The 19,940-nt window shown below is 52.5% G+C and overlaps 4 protein-coding genes across 6 annotated transcripts; 1 reads left to right on the top strand and 3 right to left on the bottom strand.

The window, feature by feature from the left end:
- Positions 1 to 496: 496 nt before the first annotated feature.
- On the top strand, positions 497 to 6,046 carry PV06_02307 (uncharacterized protein). The gene is made up of 5 exons (XM_016402972.1): positions 497 to 2,356; positions 2,431 to 2,520; positions 2,589 to 4,624; positions 4,816 to 5,324; positions 5,436 to 6,046. Exons 1-5 carry the CDS (start codon positions 832 to 834, stop codon positions 5,938 to 5,940), a joined length of 4,665 nt encoding a protein of 1,554 aa, XP_016266869.1. The 5' UTR covers positions 497 to 831; the 3' UTR covers positions 5,941 to 6,046.
- A 473-nt stretch (positions 6,047 to 6,519) lies between these two features.
- Positions 6,520 to 11,964, bottom strand: PV06_02306. 2 transcript variants are annotated; one of them, XM_016402971.1, is made up of 3 exons: positions 11,521 to 11,964; positions 11,211 to 11,462; positions 6,520 to 11,149 (listed from the first exon to the last, which is right to left on the bottom strand). In XM_016402971.1, the coding sequence occupies exon 3, from the start codon at positions 10,852 to 10,854 to the stop codon at positions 6,817 to 6,819; it is 4,038 nt and encodes a 1,345-aa protein (XP_016266868.1). In that variant the 5' UTR covers positions 10,855 to 11,149; positions 11,211 to 11,462; positions 11,521 to 11,964; the 3' UTR covers positions 6,520 to 6,816. The 2 variants fall into 2 exon arrangements, with proteins under 2 accessions (XP_016266868.1, XP_016266867.1); XM_016402970.1 differs by having other exon boundaries at positions 6,520 to 11,462.
- Positions 11,965 to 12,774: 810 nt separating this feature from the next.
- On the bottom strand, positions 12,775 to 15,137 carry PV06_02305. Of its 2 annotated transcripts, XM_016402968.1 has the most exons (6): positions 14,543 to 15,137; positions 14,270 to 14,481; positions 14,099 to 14,216; positions 13,567 to 14,044; positions 13,299 to 13,507; positions 12,775 to 13,211 (listed from the first exon to the last, which is right to left on the bottom strand). In XM_016402968.1, exons 1-6 carry the CDS (start codon positions 14,670 to 14,672, stop codon positions 13,030 to 13,032), a joined length of 1,329 nt encoding a protein of 442 aa, XP_016266865.1. In that variant the 5' UTR covers positions 14,673 to 15,137; the 3' UTR covers positions 12,775 to 13,029. The 2 variants fall into 2 exon arrangements, with proteins under 2 accessions (XP_016266865.1, XP_016266866.1); XM_016402969.1 differs by having other exon boundaries at positions 13,299 to 14,044.
- Positions 15,138 to 15,903: 766 nt separating this feature from the next.
- Positions 15,904 to 19,059, bottom strand: PV06_02304 (uncharacterized protein). The gene is made up of 2 exons (XM_016402967.1): positions 17,432 to 19,059; positions 15,904 to 17,360 (listed from the first exon to the last, which is right to left on the bottom strand). The coding sequence occupies exons 1-2, from the start codon at positions 18,285 to 18,287 to the stop codon at positions 16,342 to 16,344; spliced, it is 1,875 nt and encodes a 624-aa protein (XP_016266864.1). The 5' UTR covers positions 18,288 to 19,059; the 3' UTR covers positions 15,904 to 16,341.
- Between the last annotated feature and the right edge of the window lie 881 nt (positions 19,060 to 19,940).

Raw genomic sequence — 19,940 nt, 5'->3', positions numbered from 1 at the left:
CGAAAAGTATTAGGTAGAAGTAAAAGAGATCCATTCATTTGTTTGGGGGGGCATTTGAGGGTCTGGGAAAATCAGTTCAGGGCTCTCCAGATATTCGCTCCGTAGTTGTACTTGAGTTGTACTCGGATGCAAGCATCTGTGCTGCCGGATAAGACGATCATTTGCACATTGGCGGAAGAAGTCTGTGGCTTGTGCAGAGCCGCCAACCATCCGAGATCCGATGCATAAGACGATGAGTCCGTATAAAAATACAAACGAATGGACCGTGGACCCTGATCGAAGGCATTACGCCCTTTTATGGAGCAGCCTCGTGTTTTTATGCCTGGCCTTACGGAGTAAACAACTTCACTCCATTGCCATTGCTGGAAATTTCCAAACAGGTGTTTTTTTTTCTTTGCTACGGAAGACTCCATGATCCCATATATTGAATTTGCTTGGTCTTTTGTTTCGGCGTTAAGAATAGTGCTATCTGCTTTTTTGTGTTTCCTTTTGGATCTTCTTGCTTTTCGGTCGCTTTGCATCCGAAGAACGATTGCGTCGTCGACTTACTCACGGGCGGGTCTTTAGAATCCTACCATATACATCATATTCTTCTTTTCAGTTGTTATATATCTCCTTGTTCTTACTTCAATAGACTTACGCGCTATCCCTTTTTTCTTATTCTTACACACAAGTATTTACGTTCCTTGTCGGTTCCATAACCCTCTCCCATACAAATTAATACTCCCAAGAGTCCATCGATGATATCAAACGTCAAAGGGTTGGCCTAGAGACACGACGGCCTTTGAGAACACACACCACCCTCCTCCCCACCTGCAAGGCATCGTCGACATGTCTCTCGTGGGGAATTTCACCACCAACCCGGACCACAGTACCGACATGCGTGGTGCTGGCGTGCCGGGTCACCATCGAAGGAGCAGTGAAGTCGAAGACACCTATCACCCGTTTCGCAAACACTCGCATGAATCACGCCATCGGACACACAGCACATCCGCCCAGAATGACATCGAAGCCATCCAGGAAGCAAAGCTGGAGAGCTCGAGTGGCTCAGATGAAGAGGAAGGGGCCGACCGCATAAAAGAGCTTGCTCGGCAGTTTACTCGGGACTCTGTCCGTTCCATGAGCGGTGCCAATCCATTCAATGCTGAGCCCGGCTCGAGCATCGACCCGGCTTCGGACAACTTCAGACCGCGGGCATGGACAAAGGCCATGTTCCAGCTTCAGTCTTCGGACGACCGTTTCCTCGCCAGGACCGCAGGTGTCGCCTTCCGTGATCTGAGTGCTCATGGCTTCGGAGCCGCCACAGATTATCAGAAATCGGTGGGCAATATCTGGCTCGAAGGTGTCGGGATCGCTCGCAGGTTGATGGGCGTTGGGCAGCGCAGAATCGACATTCTTCGCAACTTTGACGGTTTGATCAAGCCTGGAGAGATGCTCGTTGTCTTGGGTCCTCCGGGATCTGGATGCTCGACGTTCCTCAAGACCATCGCAGGAGAGACCCACGGTTTCAACGTCGACGAAAACTCGTACATCAACTACCAGGGCATCAGTTTCCACGAGATGCACAAACACTTTCGTGGTGAAGCAATCTACACGGCCGAACAGGATGTACATTTCCCTCAACTGACCGTCGGAGACACCCTGTACTTTGCCGCTCGCGCGAGGGCACCTCGATATCTCCCTGGAGGCGTTTCCCGAAACACCTACGCCGAGCACATGCGAGATGTCATCATGGCCATGTTCGGCATCCGCCACACCTTCAACACTCGAGTGGGCAACGACTTCGTCCGCGGAGTGAGCGGAGGTGAACGCAAGCGTGTCAGTATCGCCGAGGCGTTCTTGAACATGTCCCCGTTGCAGTGCTGGGACAACAGTACTCGTGGTTTGGACAGTGCCAATGCCATTGAGTTTTGTAAGAGTCTGCGGGTTTCGACGGACATCCTGAACTCGGCGGCCGCGGTTGCCATCTACCAAGCTCCCCAAAGCGCATACGACATCTTCGACAAGGCCGTCGTCCTCTATGAAGGACGCCAGATCTACTTCGGCCCCAAGGACGAGGCAAAGGATTATTTTGTTCGTATGGGTTTCCTCTGCCCGGATCGTCAGACCACGGCCGATTTCTTGACTTCCATGACAAGCCCTACGGAGAGAGTCGTCCGCGAGGGCTTCGAAAACAGAGTCCCTCGAACTCCAGATGAGTTTGCACAGGCCTGGAAGGACAGCCCGGAGCGAGCACGGTTGCTGGAGGAAATCGAGGCTTTTGACCAAGAACATCCCATTGGTGGACCGGACCTGGAAAGATTCAAGGAATCACGAAAACTGCAACAGGCCAAACGACAGAGAGTGTCCTCTCCATGTGAGTCCTTTTACCCCTTCCTATGTCACCAGGAACAACTTCCACGGCTCTTCAACGGTCTAACCATCTACCAGTCACTCTGTCTTATGTCCAGCAAGTTCGCCTTTGTCTATGGCGTGGCTTCCGGAGACTTGTGGCCGACCCCAGTCTCACGTTGACACAGAGTAAGTCTCACCCATACAAACCTGGCACGGATCTCTCCTCTCCACCGTACGTTTCTGACATGGTACAGTCTTTGGTAACACTGCGTTTGCTTTGATCATCGGCTCCATCTTCTACAATCTCAGCCACACCACTAATTCCTTCTACTCCCGGGGCGCCTTGCTGTTTTTCGCCATCCTGATCAACGCGTTTGGCTCTGCTTTGGAAATCTTGACGCTATACGCCCAACGGCCAATTGTCGAGAAGCACGCGCGATACGCCCTTTACCATCCCTCTGCGGAAGCGTTCGCGTCCATGCTGACGGACATGCCCTACAAGATCTTCAACACCATCATCTTCAACGTCACCTTGTACTTCCTGACGAACCTGAGGAGGGAAGCTGGAGCATTCTTCTTTTTCTTGCTCATCTCCTTCTTCCTCACTTTGGTCATGAGTATGCTGTTCCGAACCATCGCCTCGGTCTCTCGGACACTGAGTCAGGCTCTTGCGCCTGCGGCCATTCTGATCCTGGCAATCGTCATCTACACCGGTTTCGCCATCCCCGTCAACTACATGCTGGGCTGGGCTCGATGGATCAACTACCTTGACCCGGTGGCGTACGGCTTCGAAGCGTTGATGATCAACGAGTTCTCCGGTCAAAAGTACGATTGCTCGGCCTATGTCCCTACCGGACCAGGATATGGCGAGGGGACGGACCACCGCGTTTGTTCCACCGTCGGATCCGTTCCCGGCCAGACCTTTGTCTCCGGCGATGCCTACATCAACAGCAACTACAAATACTACCATGCGCACAAGTGGAGGAATTTCGGTATCCTATGGGCCTTTTTGATTGGCTTCATGGTTTTCTACCTGGTGGCCGCCGAGTTCGTCGCCGCCAAGAAGTCGAAAGGTGAAGTGCTCGTGTTCCGACGTGGACACAAGCCGGCCGTACTCAAGAAGTTGCCCGCGTCGGACACCGAAGGCGGCCATTCTGGTGCGGCTGTCACGGCGGGGAAAGATGACGGCGAGCTCCAGCCCATCTCCAGCATCATCCAGAAACAGACGGCCATCTTCCAGTGGAAGGACGTGTGTTACGACATCAAGGTCAAGGGCGGGCAACGACGACTGCTCGACCACGTCGACGGTTGGGTCAAGCCCGGCACCCTCACGGCCCTCATGGGCGTCTCCGGCGCCGGCAAGACCACGCTCCTCGACGTCCTCGCGACGCGCGTGACCATGGGCGTCATCTCGGGTGAGATGCTGGTCGACGGCCTCCAGCGCGACGAGTCCTTCCAGCGCAAGACGGGCTACGTCCAGCAACAGGACCTCCACCTCGAGACGTCGACCGTCCGCGAGGCGCTCAACTTCAGCGCCCTGCTCCGCCAGCCCGCGCACGTGCCCCGCGAGGAGAAGCTGTCGTACGTCAACGAGGTCATCAAGCTGCTCGAGATGACCGAGTACGCCGACGCCGTCGTCGGCGTCCCCGGGGAGGGCCTCAACGTCGAGCAGCGGAAGCGCCTCACCATCGGCGTCGAGCTCGCCGCGAAGCCCCAGCTCCTGCTCTTCCTGGACGAACCCACCTCCGGCCTGGACTCGCAGACCTCGTGGTCCATCCTGGACCTGCTCGAGAAACTGAAGAACAACGGCCAGGCCATCCTGTGCACGATCCACCAGCCGTCGGCCATGCTCTTCCAGCGCTTCGACCGCCTCCTGTTCCTCGCCAAGGGCGGCAGGACCGTCTACTTTGGCCAGGTCGGCGAGTCGTCCAGGGTCCTGACGGCTTACTTTGAGCGCAACGGCGCGCACGCCTGCCCCCCCGAGGCGAACCCGGCCGAGTGGATGCTCGAGGTCATCGGCGCCGCCCCCGGTTCCCACACGGACATCGACTGGGTCGAGACGTGGCGCAACTCCCCCGAGAAGCGCGCCGTGCACGAGGAGCTCGCGACCTTGAAGGCGGAACGGTGCAGGCTGGCCCGCGCGACCTCGGACCTCACGGACAAGGCGAGTTACCGCGAATTCGCCGCCCCCTTCTACCAACAGCTCCGCGAAGTCTTGCAACGAATCTTTCAGCAGTACTGGCGGACCCCGTCGTACATTTACAGTAAATTGTCATTGTGTATCGCTTCGGTAGGTCCCACCCTTTTTGTTTGCTTTCTCTTTCTCTCTTTCTCTCTCTCTCTCTCTCTCTCTCTCTCTCTCTCTCTCTCTCTCTCTCTATCTCTCTCTCTCTCTTCCTCTCTCCCCGCGTCCACCTTCTCCACCGCCCCTTTGTCGTCGTTTTCCATGTGGTGGTCTTTTAACACGTTTTGTCGTGGCAGGGCTTGTTCATCGGCTTCTCCTTTTTCAAGGCCCGCAACACGATCCAGGGTCTGACGAATCAAATGTTTGGCATCTTCATGTTGATGACCATCTTCGGTCAACTCGTCCAGCAGATCATGCCGTTGTTCGTCACTCAGCGGGCCCTGTACGAGGTCCGAGAACGTCCCAGCAAGACCTACTCCTGGCAGGCCTTCATGATGTCCAACATCATCGCCGAGTTGCCGTGGTCGGTGTTGTGTGCGTTTTTGATCTTCGTCACCTGGTACTACCCGATCGGCCTGTACAACAACGCGGAACCCACCCACGCGGTCCACGAGCGGGGCGCCCTGATGTTCCTGTTCATCCTGGTCTTTTTGTTCTTCACCTGCACCTTTGCCCACATGGTCATCGCCGGCATCGACAACGCCGAGACGGGTGGCAACATTGCCAACCTGACCTTTTCCCTGACCCTCGTCTTTTGTGGCGTCTTGGTCGGTCCCAAGGCTTTGCCGGGATTTTGGATCTTCATGTGAGTCTTCCGAAAAGAAAAAAAAGGGGACAAGACATTTGACCCCCCCCCCCCATCTGTGCTCGGTGTGTCTGTGTCGAGAATACTGACGATTTGGCAAAACGACGACAGGTACCGTGTCTCCCCCTTTACGTACTTGATAGACGGCATGCTCTCCACGGCCGTGGCCCACACCAAGGTGGTCTGCGCCGCCAACGAGTACGTCCACTTCTCTCCCCCCTCGGGTCAGACCTGCGGGGAGTACATGAGTGACTACATCTCGGCCGCGGGTGGTTACCTGCAGGACGCCGGGGCCACCGGCAACTGCAGCTTCTGTGCCATCGCCGACACCGACGCCTTTTTGTCCTCCGTCGCCTCCCACCCTCGATACATGTGGCGCAACTTCGGGATCATGTGGGCCTTTATCGTCTTCAACATCTTTGGCGCCGTGGCACTGTACTGGCTCGTCCGCGTGCCGAAAAAGAAGAAGGAAAAGGCCGAAGATGTTTCCGAAGCTCCGTTGGAAAAGACCACGACGAGAACGACGGCACCACCACCACCGGCTTCGGCGTCGGAATCGGATTCGACACAACCGGTACAGGCGGTCTCGGGCGAGAACGAAAAGGTCGTCTCCTAGCAGATTTTGTTTGTTTTTTCCAAACCTGTACACAAGTATAATTTTTGTGACGTTGCCTTGGACCTCTCACCTACATCTACATCTACATCTACATCTACATCTACATCATCTCGCCATCTACCTCGATCACCATCTCGTCTACATTCCATTTCAAAGTTTTTGTGCGGTTTCAACCGGTCATCTCCAGGCGGGTTCGAGAAGAGGTCCTCCCTTTCGAAAATCATTCTGTTGCCACTCAAGTACCTTTGTTGGAAAGGGGGGTTTCTTTTCTTTTTTTGGGGGGGTTCGGTGTACAAGGCACAAGGTGTCAAGGGGCGGGGGAGGTCAATCGATGCCTTTCTTCATTTCTTGTTTATGTGTGTTTTGGTCCATGCACATATGTACATACCTTGGAGCCCAAGGGGAAAGAGGAGGGAGAGGGAGGGAGGGAGAAGAGCTAGTGAATGTGTTTTGACCAGGGAATGGAAGGAAGGATTTTGAATAGGTTTTGTTTGTTGTCAAGGTTGCCAAATAATAGACATGTCAGCAGGATATAGACAATAATCCATAGACGAAAAGAAGAAAAATAGACAGGACGACTTCATGTCCAAGACTACTTGTGTCGTTGGAGTAATTTTGTGCGCTCTCATTTTATTCTTTTTTGGTGTCCTACACCTTCCCAAAACTCCTCGCCTTGTTCTTTCAAATCTGTCTGCTGATAAACAAGCTGGCCATGTAATGTAGCTAGCTCTTATACACTCCATATCATCTCATTCGTCATGATCATCATTCTAATTCCACATCCATATTCACTTGCTGTCGCAGACCACTGATCTCTTCACAACTATACCTTTCGGACTCGTTGTTTCCCAAACCACTTCCTCATTCACTCGCTGTTTACTTCTTCCCGCTCTCGATCAACCTGCCGACCAAACCACCAACCTTTTCCATCCCACCAAACAAATAACCCATCCCGAACCCCCATTTCCTCACCCGGACGGTGTAAATGAAGAAGTAGACGAGCAACCAATTCGTAAAGACAAAGACCAAAAAGATGCCAAAGTCTCTCCACTTCTGGTCCGGTCGGATGTTGATGGTGGACAAATACTCGTCGCCACTCGCGTACGGACAATACGCGCACGTCCCGTTGGCCGTGGCCTCGACGTACCCCATCCCGACGTTCCGCACAAAGGCACCCGCGTAACTCTGACACGTCTCACCGGGTGGTGCATTGAACAATGTGCTTTCTCCCTCGCGGCATCGAATTGGTAGGTTTCTCATCGTCGCCGCCAGGACGCCGCCGATCCAGTAGGTCGAGGGGACGAGGTAGTACGTCCAGTATTTCCAAAACACCGGCAACTGAGTGTACGGCCTGACGACGCCGTTGAAGATGCCCACAACCACAAAGAAGAAGGGGAGGACGTTGGAAATGACGGTGAAACTTGGCGCAAACGCACAGATCCACTGGCCCCAACTCGACATGAACAGATAAAACAACATGGTCATCAAGAAGACGTAGCCCGCCGCGCTGCTGTCACGTGGGAGATTGGTCGGGTAGTACCAGATCAGCCAGTAAACCACCGAGGAGATGATGGCCATGGGGATTTCGGCAACCACCTGAGCCGTACAAAACGCGACCCAGCCGTAGATCCGAGACGGGTATTCGCGAGCTTCCCACAGCGACCGGCTCTGGTAGAACTTTGGTACCACACCATTGACGATCGTAGGCGGGATGAGCAAAACCAAAAAAGGCGAGAAGAGACGCGATTGAAGTGACGCCACCGAGTTTTCTAGATTCCAGAACGTAAAGCCATTAAAAACACCAATGATGACACTGACGAAGAGCTTTGCGTATAGATACGAAGGATCACGCCAATAGTTGCGGAAAGTTCGCTTCGTGAGCTCGATGGTTTGGAGTGTGACGGGCGCGGCGAAAGCACGTTGGGTGTGCGTCTCCTTGACAGGCTCTCTCGATCTCTCCTCCTTGATTTTTTGAATCTCTTTGAGCATTTGAGCATTCTCTTCAGACTCAAGCCACTCCTTGTTCCAATTGACTCGCTTGCCGTCTGCACGTCTCTTACCCCCTTTGGCCGCTGTCTCGAGGATGAACTCGGCCACGTTCTTATTCGGAGGACACTGCGTACCGCGCTTGGCAAAGTAATCAACGACAGCCGATCCGTTCTCACCAATCGGTCCAAAGTAGAAAGGATTTCCACCTGGATTGAGTGCCAGAACCATATCGAATTGTTGAATCAGCATGGACGAAGGTTGATGGATGGTGCATATGATGGCCTGACCGGCGCGAGACAACTTCTTCAAAAATCGGACAATCGAGTATGCTGACTGAGAATCAAGGCCACTTGTAGGTTCATCCAAGAACAAAAGGAGCTCGGGTTTGGCTGCCAACTCGACGCCGATGGTCAACCGTTTGCGTTGTTCCACACCCAACGATGTAATGATGGCATCTTGAATGTCGTTCAACTCCAGCAGATCAATGATCTTGTTGACGTAGTCAATCTTCTCTTGTTTCGGGATATTCCGGTCTTGTCTCAATACGGCCGAAAACTCGAGAGCCTCCCGAATGGTGGCAGTCTCGTCGTGGAGATCCATCTGTTCACAGAAACCAGTTCCCCTTTGGAATTCAATGCCGAGCGGTCGGCCGTCAACCAGCATGTCACCAGACACGGTCCCGGTCGTCTGGCGCTGAGATAGTGTATTGAGTAATGTGGTCTTTCCAGCACCACTGGCACCCATCAGGGCAATCATCAATCCTGGTTTGACGTAGCCATTGACTTTATTGAGCAACTTCTTCTTCCCACCCTGATATGGGACTTCATATTCGACATTCTCCCAGGTGAAAGCACTCTTGCTCTGAGCGATATTGTTGACCATTTGCTCCTTTTCGTCCTGCATCGTTTCCGACGACCCACTCGACACTGGATCTTGAGGAGTTGCACCCTTTTCTTCATCCGTGGGTTTACTGTCTTGTGTAATCATCTTCTTGGCTTTTCGAGTCTTCTTGAATATCAATGCACCACCTCCTTCTTGAGCAAATGAAAATGTCTCCGAAGCCCAGGCCGTGACGAGGACGTACAACACCGTGAAGGCGATCAGAACACCAAAATTGCGCCACAGATGTGATCGTGAGTATCCAAATGACTGTTTGGCATATGCGGCACCGTTCACCGTGTTGCTTCCGACAGTCGCCCCAGTCAGCGAACATCCCTGATACGCAGGATCCACATTGGGCCCCTGAGGTACCAAGTTGGACGGCGAACACTTCATCGTTCGATCCGAAAATTCATTTGTAAGGACGGCTTCATACGCATACGCGACCGGATTGACATAGTACAACCATCCGAACCAGATGACATCGGAAGTCAAGGTTCGCATCGGTATGGTATAGCCGACAAAGATGAGCAGAAGATTGAGCGCCGTGCCAGAGAAGCGGACGGCGTCATCAATGCTGGGACTCAGGGAGGCGAACATCCGGTACAAGGCCGTGATGCAGATTGTGCTGACGTAGACGAAGAGCAAGTTGATGAAGAATTTGCCCGCTTCGACGTCCAAGTTTGCCATGAAGTATAGGATGATGGTGAACACCACGGCTTGAACGGCGATGACAGGCAGGTCCAGGAGAACTCGGGCGATTACAACAGCACTCGGTCGGTAAAAGGCATAATCGCGATGTCGAGCAACGACAACACGTCCACTCACGGCCCTCATCAACTCGGTCAACTGCAGCCAGCCAAGGAAGAGAACCGAAAAGAACAATGCACCGCCACGAGGAAACGCACCAGCCGTGTCAAGACTCTCGCCGTAGAAGAGCGAACCAATGATCAAAGCATTAGCCACGATGATAAAAGCTTTTGTGTAAAGCGAGGTTTTGTCACCCCAGAAGAGCCAGAACTCACGAAGAGTGCAGGCCAATACCTGGCGCCAGAAGGAGACGGTGTAACTTGACCGTGGAGACACGAGCTTGCTATTACTCTTCGATTGCTCGACGGCTTCTTGGAATCTTTTGGTGTTTGCGCAGTCTGTCCGATGCAGTTGAGCTTCGTATTCATCAACTTCGGAAATGGTCTGCCGGTAGATTGCGGATTTGCGGAAAGCGGCTTCAAGCTCTTCGGCCGTCTTGGGCGTGGAGGCTTCTTTCCCTGGCTGAAACTGTCGTTCATTCGGATCTCCCACGGACGTCAAAAAATCTGCGGTGGTCTGTCGATCGGGAGCTTGGAAGCCGAGGTCGATAAAATATTGCCGGGCGAGTTTGGCAGGACCTTGGTAGATGGTACGGCCTTCCTCAATGACCAACACCTTGTCCATGAGCTCGTAGATTCCCTCACCGGCTTGGTACAGGGTGACAAACGTGGTCCGGTTAGAAATGTCTGTCATGACTCGCAGAGATCTGGCATAGTCCAAAGCCGTAGACGCATCCAGACCTCGTGTGCTATTGTCCCAACAGACGACGGAGCTCTTAGTGGCCAGGGTCTCTGCGATACCTACTCGCTTCCTCTCCCCACCAGAGACACCACGGATATACCCATCTCCGACCAGAGTGCCGTATGTATGAGAAATGCCAAACATCTTCAGCAACGCGTCGATGATGACGGGGATGGTGCCCGCCTCATGTTGTCTGGTCTTGTTCATCAGGGCGAACCTCAGCGTCTGGCCGACGGTTAGGGAAGGCATATGTTGATCATCCTCGGGGTTGTAATTGACTTCTCCTCGATAATGTTTTCTCTGCTCCTCGGCTGATATACCACCATAGCTGACTTTGCCTTCGACTCCGGCAAAGCTATCGCGCTGGTTCGCAATGGCTTTGAGGAAGGTGGTGCATCCCGATCCCGGCCGGCCCAAAACCAGCATCATCTCACCATCTCGAACGACACCGGTGAAATCGTGGATCAAATCTCGCGTGGGAGGGTGCTTGCCCATTCTCAGGGCCGGAAAGAATCTCGTGACTATTCGATATAGGTCGGGACCGAATGTTCCCACGATGGCTTCCGGTAGTGTTTTGGAGAACGTCGCTTGAGCCCCCACGCCTTTCACCGTGAGATGTTCGTACACGACGCCCACCTTCTTGGCCGACTCTCCTGCCTCTGTTCTCTTCTCGAAGTGACCGTCTTTTAGGAAAGTGCCCAGGTCAAGGTCGTCATCATCCTCCTCGCCCGATACCGACGCAGCAGCCTCGTCGTCTGCTGCACTCGAGGCACTTGTAAAACTACCGGCCCTGGAAGATCTGGTTACTGTCCTGGCGATTGAAGGAGCGGTTCGCGCTCTGCCCAGCCTACTCTTGGGTTTTGTGGCCGCCGAGTCTCGCGTCCTCGTCCGTTGCAAGCTCAGTCGGGTGAGCTCTCTCCTCATGTGTTCGTAGTCGGCCATGGCCTCTTCCCGACTGACCGGACCGCCGATATCCCGTTCGCCCCACGTGCCATCTCGCGCCTGGGCAGGGCTCTCGTCGGAATCGCGAGGCGACTGTACCGCGCTTGTATTTTGTGAGAATGGGTCGGGGGCGGTGATGTTGTGTAGGTCATTGACGGGCGCTGCGGCGGCGGTCAGTATTGTACACAGCGAGGATTGAGAGTCGAGGGAAAAACTCACGCTCACGGCGGAAACTGCGCCCGTACATCTCCCGGGGATGTGTATTGAACATTTTGGTACGGATAAACTTCCACCAGTAAATAGAGACGTACGACCAGGACCAACCGGCACGAAGCCAAAAGAGAGACGAACAAACAAGACAACTAACAACGACAACAATCAACAGGACACGAAGAGAGGAAAAAAAAGAAGAGCGGTGGGTGACAGTCCAACAAGTCAAGTGCAAATCAAATGCGATTTTCGGCGAAACAAGACAAGCGGGAAAATAGGTCACCACTCATGATGATGACACTGGAATGGGTTGTTCAAATAAATGACCCTTGACGCTATTATCGTCTCTCGTGTGTGTCGGGTTGGGGTCAACAACTCGTTCCATGGTGTCGTAACGCAGTAAGCGGGCAAAAACATATGGGCCCGAGGACGGAGTTTGGAATGGGGTTTAACGGGATGGTGGTCCGTCAATGATCCTCGTAATGGTACGGAAGGGAATGGATTTCTAAGCTGGGAAGCACTTGGGCCACATGGAGAAGGAGAAAAAGGGTTTCCCGTTGTGCTTTGAGCCGCATCATCATAGAAGAAAAACACCAAAAAAATCGTATTAGGAAATCGAAGCGCAAAAGGACGAATGAAGATGCGAGGAAAGGACCCCGTCAAAAGATCTAAACTTACGGAAGTAGATGGAATGGCCGATATTTCACTCCGTACTACTGTCAATCGATTGGATCATTATTTTGGCAGAGAACAAGGTCCCCAGTTATGGCTAATCCATCATCAATCCCTTGCCCTTCTGGCGCAGAGGTTCGGTCCATCGGGCCAAGTCCTTGCGAACTGACAATAATTGATCATTATCATCACGTACGCCGTAGAATGAATACCTTAGGTAGCTAGGGAATTTTTCAATGTCTTACTCGTCGTACATGTGCTATTGTACGCTGTATTACTCGTCACTGGGTCGGGAATTGGCCGGAAGCGAGCAAAAGGATCAAAAAGAAAAGCGTTGAGAAATAACACTTTCGACTTGTCGTCTTCATATTGTTATCACCGTTCGTGGCCGTCATGACCAAGCAAACCTGCAGCTTGAGTGAGTCAAAATCTGGCCCAGGTTGACCAATGCTCGAATCATGTCCTTACGGAACAACATAGCCGGACGTATCTCCGATGACAAGGACATCCACAACGACTGCGACGACCGCGACGACTAAGACGAGATCCCTATACAGTACGAGGACGAATAAACACTACAAATCTTGTTCGCTTTCACCTCGTTTATTTTATCATCATACCAAGCTACTGAGCATCACCCATCCGTATTATCAAGTACCAAGGGCAGGCATAAGTCTTCTTCCTTCTGGCGCGTAAAATAACTCATGTCACCCCCTACATAAAATGTACATGGGTATCGTGTGTCTGTCATCACCCATTATGGATTACATCCCTGAATCAATACCAATCGAAATTTGCTCGTAGTTCATGAGCCAAAACATCTCCACTGTGACTTTTGCCGATTTCTTACAGCCAGAAAACGAATCCGGCACAGACGGCCATCAATGCAACCACCGTGCTCATGAACTCTCCACCGTTGAAGAGGGGAGGACCGGAGGCAATTCTGCTCGCTGCGCCTGAAGAAGTGGCAGAAGCAGCACCACCAGAGGTTGCGCTTGCACTGCCAGTCTTGGTCGACGACGGGTAAACTGTCGAGCTGTAAGTACTACTGTTCTGCGACGCCGAGGAAGTCGGGGTGACTGTGATGCTGCCTTTCGGAACACCACTTGGCATACCTGGTGTGACGCCCACGGCCCCAAGAGTGGGCAACGGTGAGCTGGGATCAACGGTCCATCCTCCTGCGGTCGAACTGGGGCAAGGCGGTGCTGTCGTGGATGGTTTGTAAGCTGCCGACTTGACTCCAGTGGGGTTCAACGTAGACCATTGTGATGCGAGGTTGCTGAAGTCAGGTTGGACTGGCGTGGGAATCCCCTGACGCGTGAACCTGCACAGGTTAGCATACGCGTATTCGTTGCACCAAATTTGTAAGCATGTCATAGTTACCCATCCACAACCACAGAGCCTTGGTCTTGACCACCAGGTGGGCCATATGTCACCAGGCCGTAGTGATTCGTCTCCTGGATCCATTCATAGATAATCGCGCCCGACCATGTATTCACCATCTCTGGTCCGAAGATTGCGGCTTGGTCATCAAAAGTTCGTGGCGGTACGGTGTTGCAGCCATCTTCCGAAAAGAAGATGGGCACGGGATAGTCTTCCGCACTAGCCTGAAGCCCTGAATAGCCAGAAGTGTTGTAATCAGGAGACGATCCACACCACTCATAGCTGTTCAGTGCATAGAAGTCCAGTCGTTCGGTAGCATTAGGACGACAGACGACATAGTTCTGCAGATTCGGTCGAAGGTTGGCCGTGTCGGTAGCCGAGTATCCAATAGGGATCTTGCGGTACCCCTTTGCTATACCGTAATTCTTCAGATCAACAGCGGCGGAGAGGAGGTATGGTGCGGCACCGGAATCGGCATCTGACCAAATTAGTAAGTATTCGTATATTTTACCCCAGGGAACTGCGTTCGTACTTGAATTGAGCACCTCATTACCCACGAAGAGGCCGGCAGTGTTGTCGTATTGTTGGAAATTGTCCATGACAGCTCGGTAAGAGTCTGACTTGTTCTGGGTCCAAGAAGGAGTGCCACTCTGCGTTTCTGGTCAGTGCCTTTTTCCCTTCAAGACCAGCCTGCCACTCTTACCAACTGAATGTACGTTTTGAAGCTGTCCATATCAACCCAAATGTAGATGTTGTTTGAGGCAAATGCGTTCATGCATCCAGAGTGGTCTGCGTCAGGATCGACATGGTAGACCCGAATCGAATTGGCTCCGACTTGTTTCATGAGGGCGGCATCGAGTGTACATTGCGTGGTATTCACGAGAGGGTCGTCTTCGACCAGCTGGTAAGCAACACCTGGGCAGACGAGGAATCAGTGACCCTGTTCGACCTTTGTTGAGTACTGGCATTCTCTCACCTTTGATGAAGAACTGATTGCCGTCACTGGTGAAGAACTTGGAACCGACGGCAGTAATGGTGGGAATGGCAGTGACAGTTGAACTTAAGACCGAGAAGACCAAGGCCACCAGAACCAGCAATGGACCCATGTTGACTGCTTGCTGTCTTGAACTTTTCTCTCAATCTGAGTATCTTGCTCCACGGAAAGTGTATGGACGAGGAGATGGTAGGAGCTTGAAGTCCAAACTGCGGAAAAACCAATACTTTTTTTCTTGCTCCCGACGTGGATGAGGGGGGCAACGATCGAAAAGGAAGTGAAGAGTCAACGCTCAGGCAAGAGATTCTTTTCGAGGAGGAAATTAAAAATTAATTCAACGTGGAAGGCAGGAAAACGAAGGGATTCGTGGGCAGGAGCAGTTGGTGCTGCTGGTGTTGCTGCTGGTGCTGCGATCAAGGTAGGCACTGCGCACAGCGAGCACCAAAAAGAAGCCACTGAACAAGACAGGCGCTGGTCAAGCAATCAATCAAACAACAGAATAAAGCACAATGCCAGTAGCGATTCGGCACTTCCCACTGAGAAGCCAAACACAAAAAAAGGACACAACAGTAACGAGCAGTTCATTCAAAAAAAAAGGCGACAGGAGAAACTCAGCTGTAGACGTCGACGGCGCAGGCTAGACGGCATCTCCCACCCGTCTGTCTCCTCCCCCAACGTCGCGATCAATGTCGATGTGACCTTTAGCGCAGCCTGTCGCGCCCGCGTTGTCAAGAAGGAATTCACGAGCCACCAATCATCAATCGACGTCGAGCTCGAAGCGATCAATGGCAATTAAGCCATGGGAAAGACGCGATGCGAAAATGGGCGATAGCGGGATTCGACAAAGCAGGTTTTTTTGAAGGGGGGGGGAATCATGACGATTGTCGATGCAAGCTTTAATCAGAGAATTGTTTATGGGGCCGGCCTTATCGATGCTTGGGGAGCTTTCTCCCGCCCTCCGAGGATTCCAAGATAGGGAACTGTGTCGAGCCCCAATCGCTGCCACCCTAATGGTAGAAAAGCCCCGAAGGAACGAGCCTAGCACGGCCCAGCACATGCCTAACTTGTTACCCGAGATGCCCCTAAACCACCCCTAGTGCACCATAACAATGCTCCGTCCTCCGTGTCACCCACAGTAGTTCTCACAAGCCACAGATAGAGCATGCACGTAGCTGTATCCGGATGTGTGAATAGCTAGGATATTTAGTGGGCGCCCTGTTAACAGTAATACGGTACCAACAGTAAGTATGTACCTACAAGGCGGATACCTTCCGGGTGTTTTATCCAGGTTTCACAAGTATTCAAGTGGACAAGTAGTTAATGCATGTTGCACGTTGCAACGATTTCAAAGGTTGAAAGAAGTTATTATTATGTATGTGTGACTTGTCCAACTTTTCAGTTAAAGTGAAAGGGGGACAATTCACGACAAGCTCAGCACTCAAACATAGCAATCCCGGCCTAGGACGCCTGTAGCTGATCTCGTTGCATGGCCTGTAACTCCTAGCTCATCTCATTAAAAACGGTAAAAGAAAACAGCACATATTGCTGGTAGGGTATCTCATCTCTCATGACCAGCCCTAGCAAATGCCGTTGGTTCTGCGAAACCATGTGTACCACCCACGCCATGATGCTAAAACCCCGACAACGCCATGCTCAGTTGACATTAGAAAAAACCAGCCATCATCTCCTCTGTGTGTTTTATCCTCCCAACGCCATGCAAGTAATCGACCGTGGAAAATAAAGGGAGGCGTTGTCTTTTGCAAGCAGAAAACAACAAGTCTTCACCCAGTCGTAGCAGCCGTGCGACGTATGACAAAAACGCCGACCTCCAGACCGACGTTTCCGGCCGGCTGTCGACTCTGGCGGATGCCATCGACAACTTCGCGGGCCAGCATGGCCGGTGTCACGTCAATCTGGCCACGAGGAGGCGGCATCCGACCGCCAGACTTGTGGTAGTCGACCAGGTTCTGTCGTAGCCGGTGGTGTTCCTGTTCGACGAACCAATCCACCCAGACAGAGCGATCCAGGACGACATCGGCAGTCTCGGAGTGGACGATCTCGTAACGGCTCGCCACGCCACGAGAAGGTGATCGTTGATTGAGTGCACCGCACATTGCCGACACCGCCGCTCCGATTTCTTCATACGTCTTCATGGCTTGAACTGCCGGCAAACTACCCAGCGTATTCGCAACGTGCATGAACAGTCCGTTGAGGAGGACAAAATGGCGTAGAAAGGGCTCGATGATGGGATTGACGTATCTATTCGCAAAGGTCAGAGATCCCTGCTTGGTCGGATAGATCAACAGAAGGGTGCCGTTGTTCGAGGAAAGCTCGAGAAGTCGATCGGCGAGGTAGGAGCGACGACTGAGGGTGAAGAAATCTTTGATCTCTTGAGAAGTGGTAGGGGGAATGTATCGTTCAAGGATCGAGACTTGGATGCTGCTCGGCACGGCGATGATGTTGGTGGGCCTGGTCCCGATGTTGATGGTAGTGTTGGGTGGGGAATGGTACGCGGGCACCATGGCGGCATGCGTGAAGATGGTCTGGTCTTGAAAATAGTCGTCGCTGGCATAATTCGTGTTTGGAGTGGCAGGTGGTGACGCCGGCACTTCGTCCATGCTAATGACTTGGGACACGGCGTGGGTTATGGTGATGTATGGAGCAGTGGAAAAGCGATTCTGAATTGCCTGAACCACCTGTTCGAAGACGGACATGATCTCTTTCGACTTGGGCTGAGAGGGTAGAGCTTGAACGACCATCTGGAGTTGGTATTGGTTCGTGGAATCTCCGAGACTCGATGCTGTGGGACCACGTTAGCTAAGGGCTATCCATCTACAAGTTCTCTGACCACTATCACCACAAGGTTCTTACCAAGTTGCTGGCAAGCTCGACTTAGCCAGTCAGACCGGCTGGAGTCGTCATGCGAGAGATCTGCTCGTTCCGGCATTTGGATACCTGACGGACGGGAGGTAGACCGAGGACGCGGCTCACCTGTGCCGGTTGGCTCTTGTCGATGAGATCGGTCTGGGTCAACGTCCGATACAGTTCGGATGCCGTCGGAAGAAGGAGATTGCACAGGACTACTGTCCCATTTGAAGGCGTCCAGGTCGTCTGGGGGTGTGAGAAGGGGCACAATGCCACACGGGTTGATCAAAGAAGTGAAGGCTGAACGGTCATATTGCGGCCAGGATTGCGCAACAGACAACGGCTGTACTGGTAGCGAATTGGAGCGTGAAAGACTGAGGTCTGTGGAAGGTGGGTGGGATGCTGTCGTTGAATGGCGTCTTGCGTGCGCATCGTTTGTCCTGGACTCTGCTTCGTGGCCCTTCATGTCCATGTTCGTGTTCATATTCACATTCATGTTCTTGCGTGGAAAATGAGGGAGCCTCATGTTCAGTCGTAAAACCTCGTTCCTCTGCACGACCTTTTCAACCGAGTCCACAGATGATCTCCTCCTCCGGCTAGGCTTTGATGGTCGCCTCGAGCCATATACCTGACTCTTGTGCACGGGACTTGGTCCAAGGTTTGAGCGAACGTCTTCCGAATGCTTCAACAGACCCTGTCCTGCCGTCTCGACGATTCCAGCTCGTCCCAGCATAGCCACATGGTGCTCCCCCTCTTCGGAAGGTGATAGTATTGGAGAGAGTTCGTCTACCTGCACCACCACCGACTGCCTTTTTGGTATTTGATACAAGCCGTCATCCAGCAACAAAGGCTGGGGGTTCATTTGCGAGGCTGAACGGTTCTGGTCTGGAATGGATATACGGACAGTGCCAGGGGAGGGACTGCAAACGCCGGGGGACGTAGGAAGGAATGTGGCAATCAGGGAGCGACCGTTGGGACGGGCCCGAGATAGCAGCTGACACTCCCGCAGATCAGCCGGATGAGGGTATAACGAGGGACGGACTCGTGCAGGAGTGGACGTCTCATAAAGCAACAGGGACGCCGAAGGGGGTCCAAGGAGTCTGTGTGAAGAGGAATCTGCAGACGTGTGTTGTTATGTTGCTGATGGTCGCCCGTGAGGGAAACTGGAAACTTGGGAGATCAACGGAAGCGAACAAAAAGGAACTGTGGGGGAAGTTCAAACGGATGGCGAGAAAATTAATTGAGGTTCACCAAAGCTAGCTTAGGCAGACTCTTTTTTGACATGGGTCAGCCGACAAGGACCGCTAGAGGTACGGAGTAGGGACCACTAGGTAGAGGTACTCTTACTCCGTACAGGCGTTCTGTGAGGTAGGGCGATGTTGTGGGAGTGACAGGGGGTTCAGAGGGTACGGTAGTCGTACTTGTTGTGTACTCTGTAAACACTAGAGGTAGGCTGCCGTGTCCTCGTCGGCTGTTGAGGCCACCGGGAGAGGGAGGATTCAGAGCCTCGCAAGTGTTCGAATAAGGAGCCACAGGCTGATTCAGGGCTTGGAATGGCCGGGAACCTTGTAGAGGGGGATGAGAAAAAGTCTCCTGCTGGTTCTCCCTCTTTCGTTAGACACCACAGACAGAGCAAGTTGCGAAAGAGATGCAGAACATTTTGGCCCTGGTGGAGCGATGAACCCCCGTCGGCCAGTGGGTAACTTGGTGGTTCTAGACCGTCGTAGATCGAACAAGGCGCCTGCGATAAGCCGCTTCAGCGCTGGCCTCATCCCTGCAAAACCGGAAGGATCCAGGAGGCCCAAACCACCTGTAGGCCGAGTATTTTACTCAGCTCGCGAGTCCCATGTCATCACTTTTGAAATGGAGAGAGGCTTTTTTCGCTGCTGAGATGGCCATCCATGGGTTGTTACTTGTACGAAGCTGTTCACAGTAATTTTTTTCACTCGTAGAGAAACCAGCACTGTGTCTTGTCTTTCTTGTGCCGGCGTCTACCGGAAAATAATACTGCAGTAGTAGTAAATCTAGGCACTACAATGGGACCTAAGCATCGTTACTCCATACAGTACTCCGTAATAACGGTACAGGGGGGGGGATCCTCAAAGTGGAGGACCAAAATCCCTACTAACAATAAGGTGGTATGTAGGTGATAGTCAATCATTTATCTGATCAATATCTGGTCAAACGCCCTACGGATTACGAGTACGCAAAGTGACTCCGTATCCTCGATCGATCTCTTCCCTTGGGGGTCCTTTTTTGACGAGGCATTAAACTGCACAAGTACTAGTTGACCGTCCATCACCTGGGTACCTATGTAGGTATTGTAGGTACGATAGATACTTCTACTGTAGTACTGTCTTTGAAGAAAAGGGAAGTACACCGTAGATGTGTCACAGATCTTCTAATCGGCCACCAAAAGACATTTACATTGTAGTATTCGTACTCGTATCCATACCTGTACACATGTTACATTGCATCTTTGACTTTTTTTTGTTTTTTCACAACAACAACAACA

Source organism: Exophiala oligosperma, assembly GCF_000835515.1.
Source record: "Exophiala oligosperma strain CBS 72588 unplaced genomic scaffold supercont1.2, whole genome shotgun sequence".
Classification (NCBI taxonomy): Eukaryota; Fungi; Ascomycota; class Eurotiomycetes; order Chaetothyriales; family Herpotrichiellaceae; genus Exophiala; species Exophiala oligosperma.
The sequence above is the reverse complement of the archived record's forward strand: the minus strand, read 5'-3'. Positions and strand labels throughout refer to the sequence as shown.

Coding starts and splice junctions, on each gene's coding strand:
- PV06_02307 (XM_016402972.1), top strand. CDS start 832: ATGTCTCTCGTGGGGAATTTCACCACCAACCCGGACCACAGTACCGAC. Junction 2,357..2,430: donor ACAGAGAGTGTCCTCTCCAT/GTGAGTCCTTTT, acceptor ACCATCTACCAG/TCACTCTGTCTTATGTCCAG. Junction 2,521..2,588: donor CAGTCTCACGTTGACACAGA/GTAAGTCTCACC, acceptor GACATGGTACAG/TCTTTGGTAACACTGCGTTT.
- PV06_02306 (XM_016402970.1), bottom strand. CDS start 11,572: ATGTTCAATACACATCCCCGGGAGATGTACGGGCGCAGTTTCCGCCGT. Junction 11,463..11,520: donor GCGCAGTTTCCGCCGTGAGC/GTGAGTTTTTCC, acceptor CCGCCGCCGCAG/CGCCCGTCAATGACCTACAC.
- PV06_02305 (XM_016402968.1), bottom strand. CDS start 14,672: ATGGGTCCATTGCTGGTTCTGGTGGCCTTGGTCTTCTCGGTCTTAAGT. Junction 14,045..14,098: donor TAATGAGGTGCTCAATTCAA/GTACGAACGCAG, acceptor TAATTTGGTCAG/ATGCCGATTCCGGTGCCGCA. Junction 13,212..13,298: donor GGCCGTGGGCGTCACACCAG/GTATGCCAAGTG, acceptor ACAGCTCGACAG/TTTACCCGTCGTCGACCAAG.
- PV06_02304 (XM_016402967.1), bottom strand. CDS start 18,287: ATGAACCCCCAGCCTTTGTTGCTGGATGACGGCTTGTATCAAATACCA. Junction 17,361..17,431: donor TCGAGCTTGCCAGCAACTTG/GTAAGAACCTTG, acceptor GTGGTCCCACAG/CATCGAGTCTCGGAGATTCC.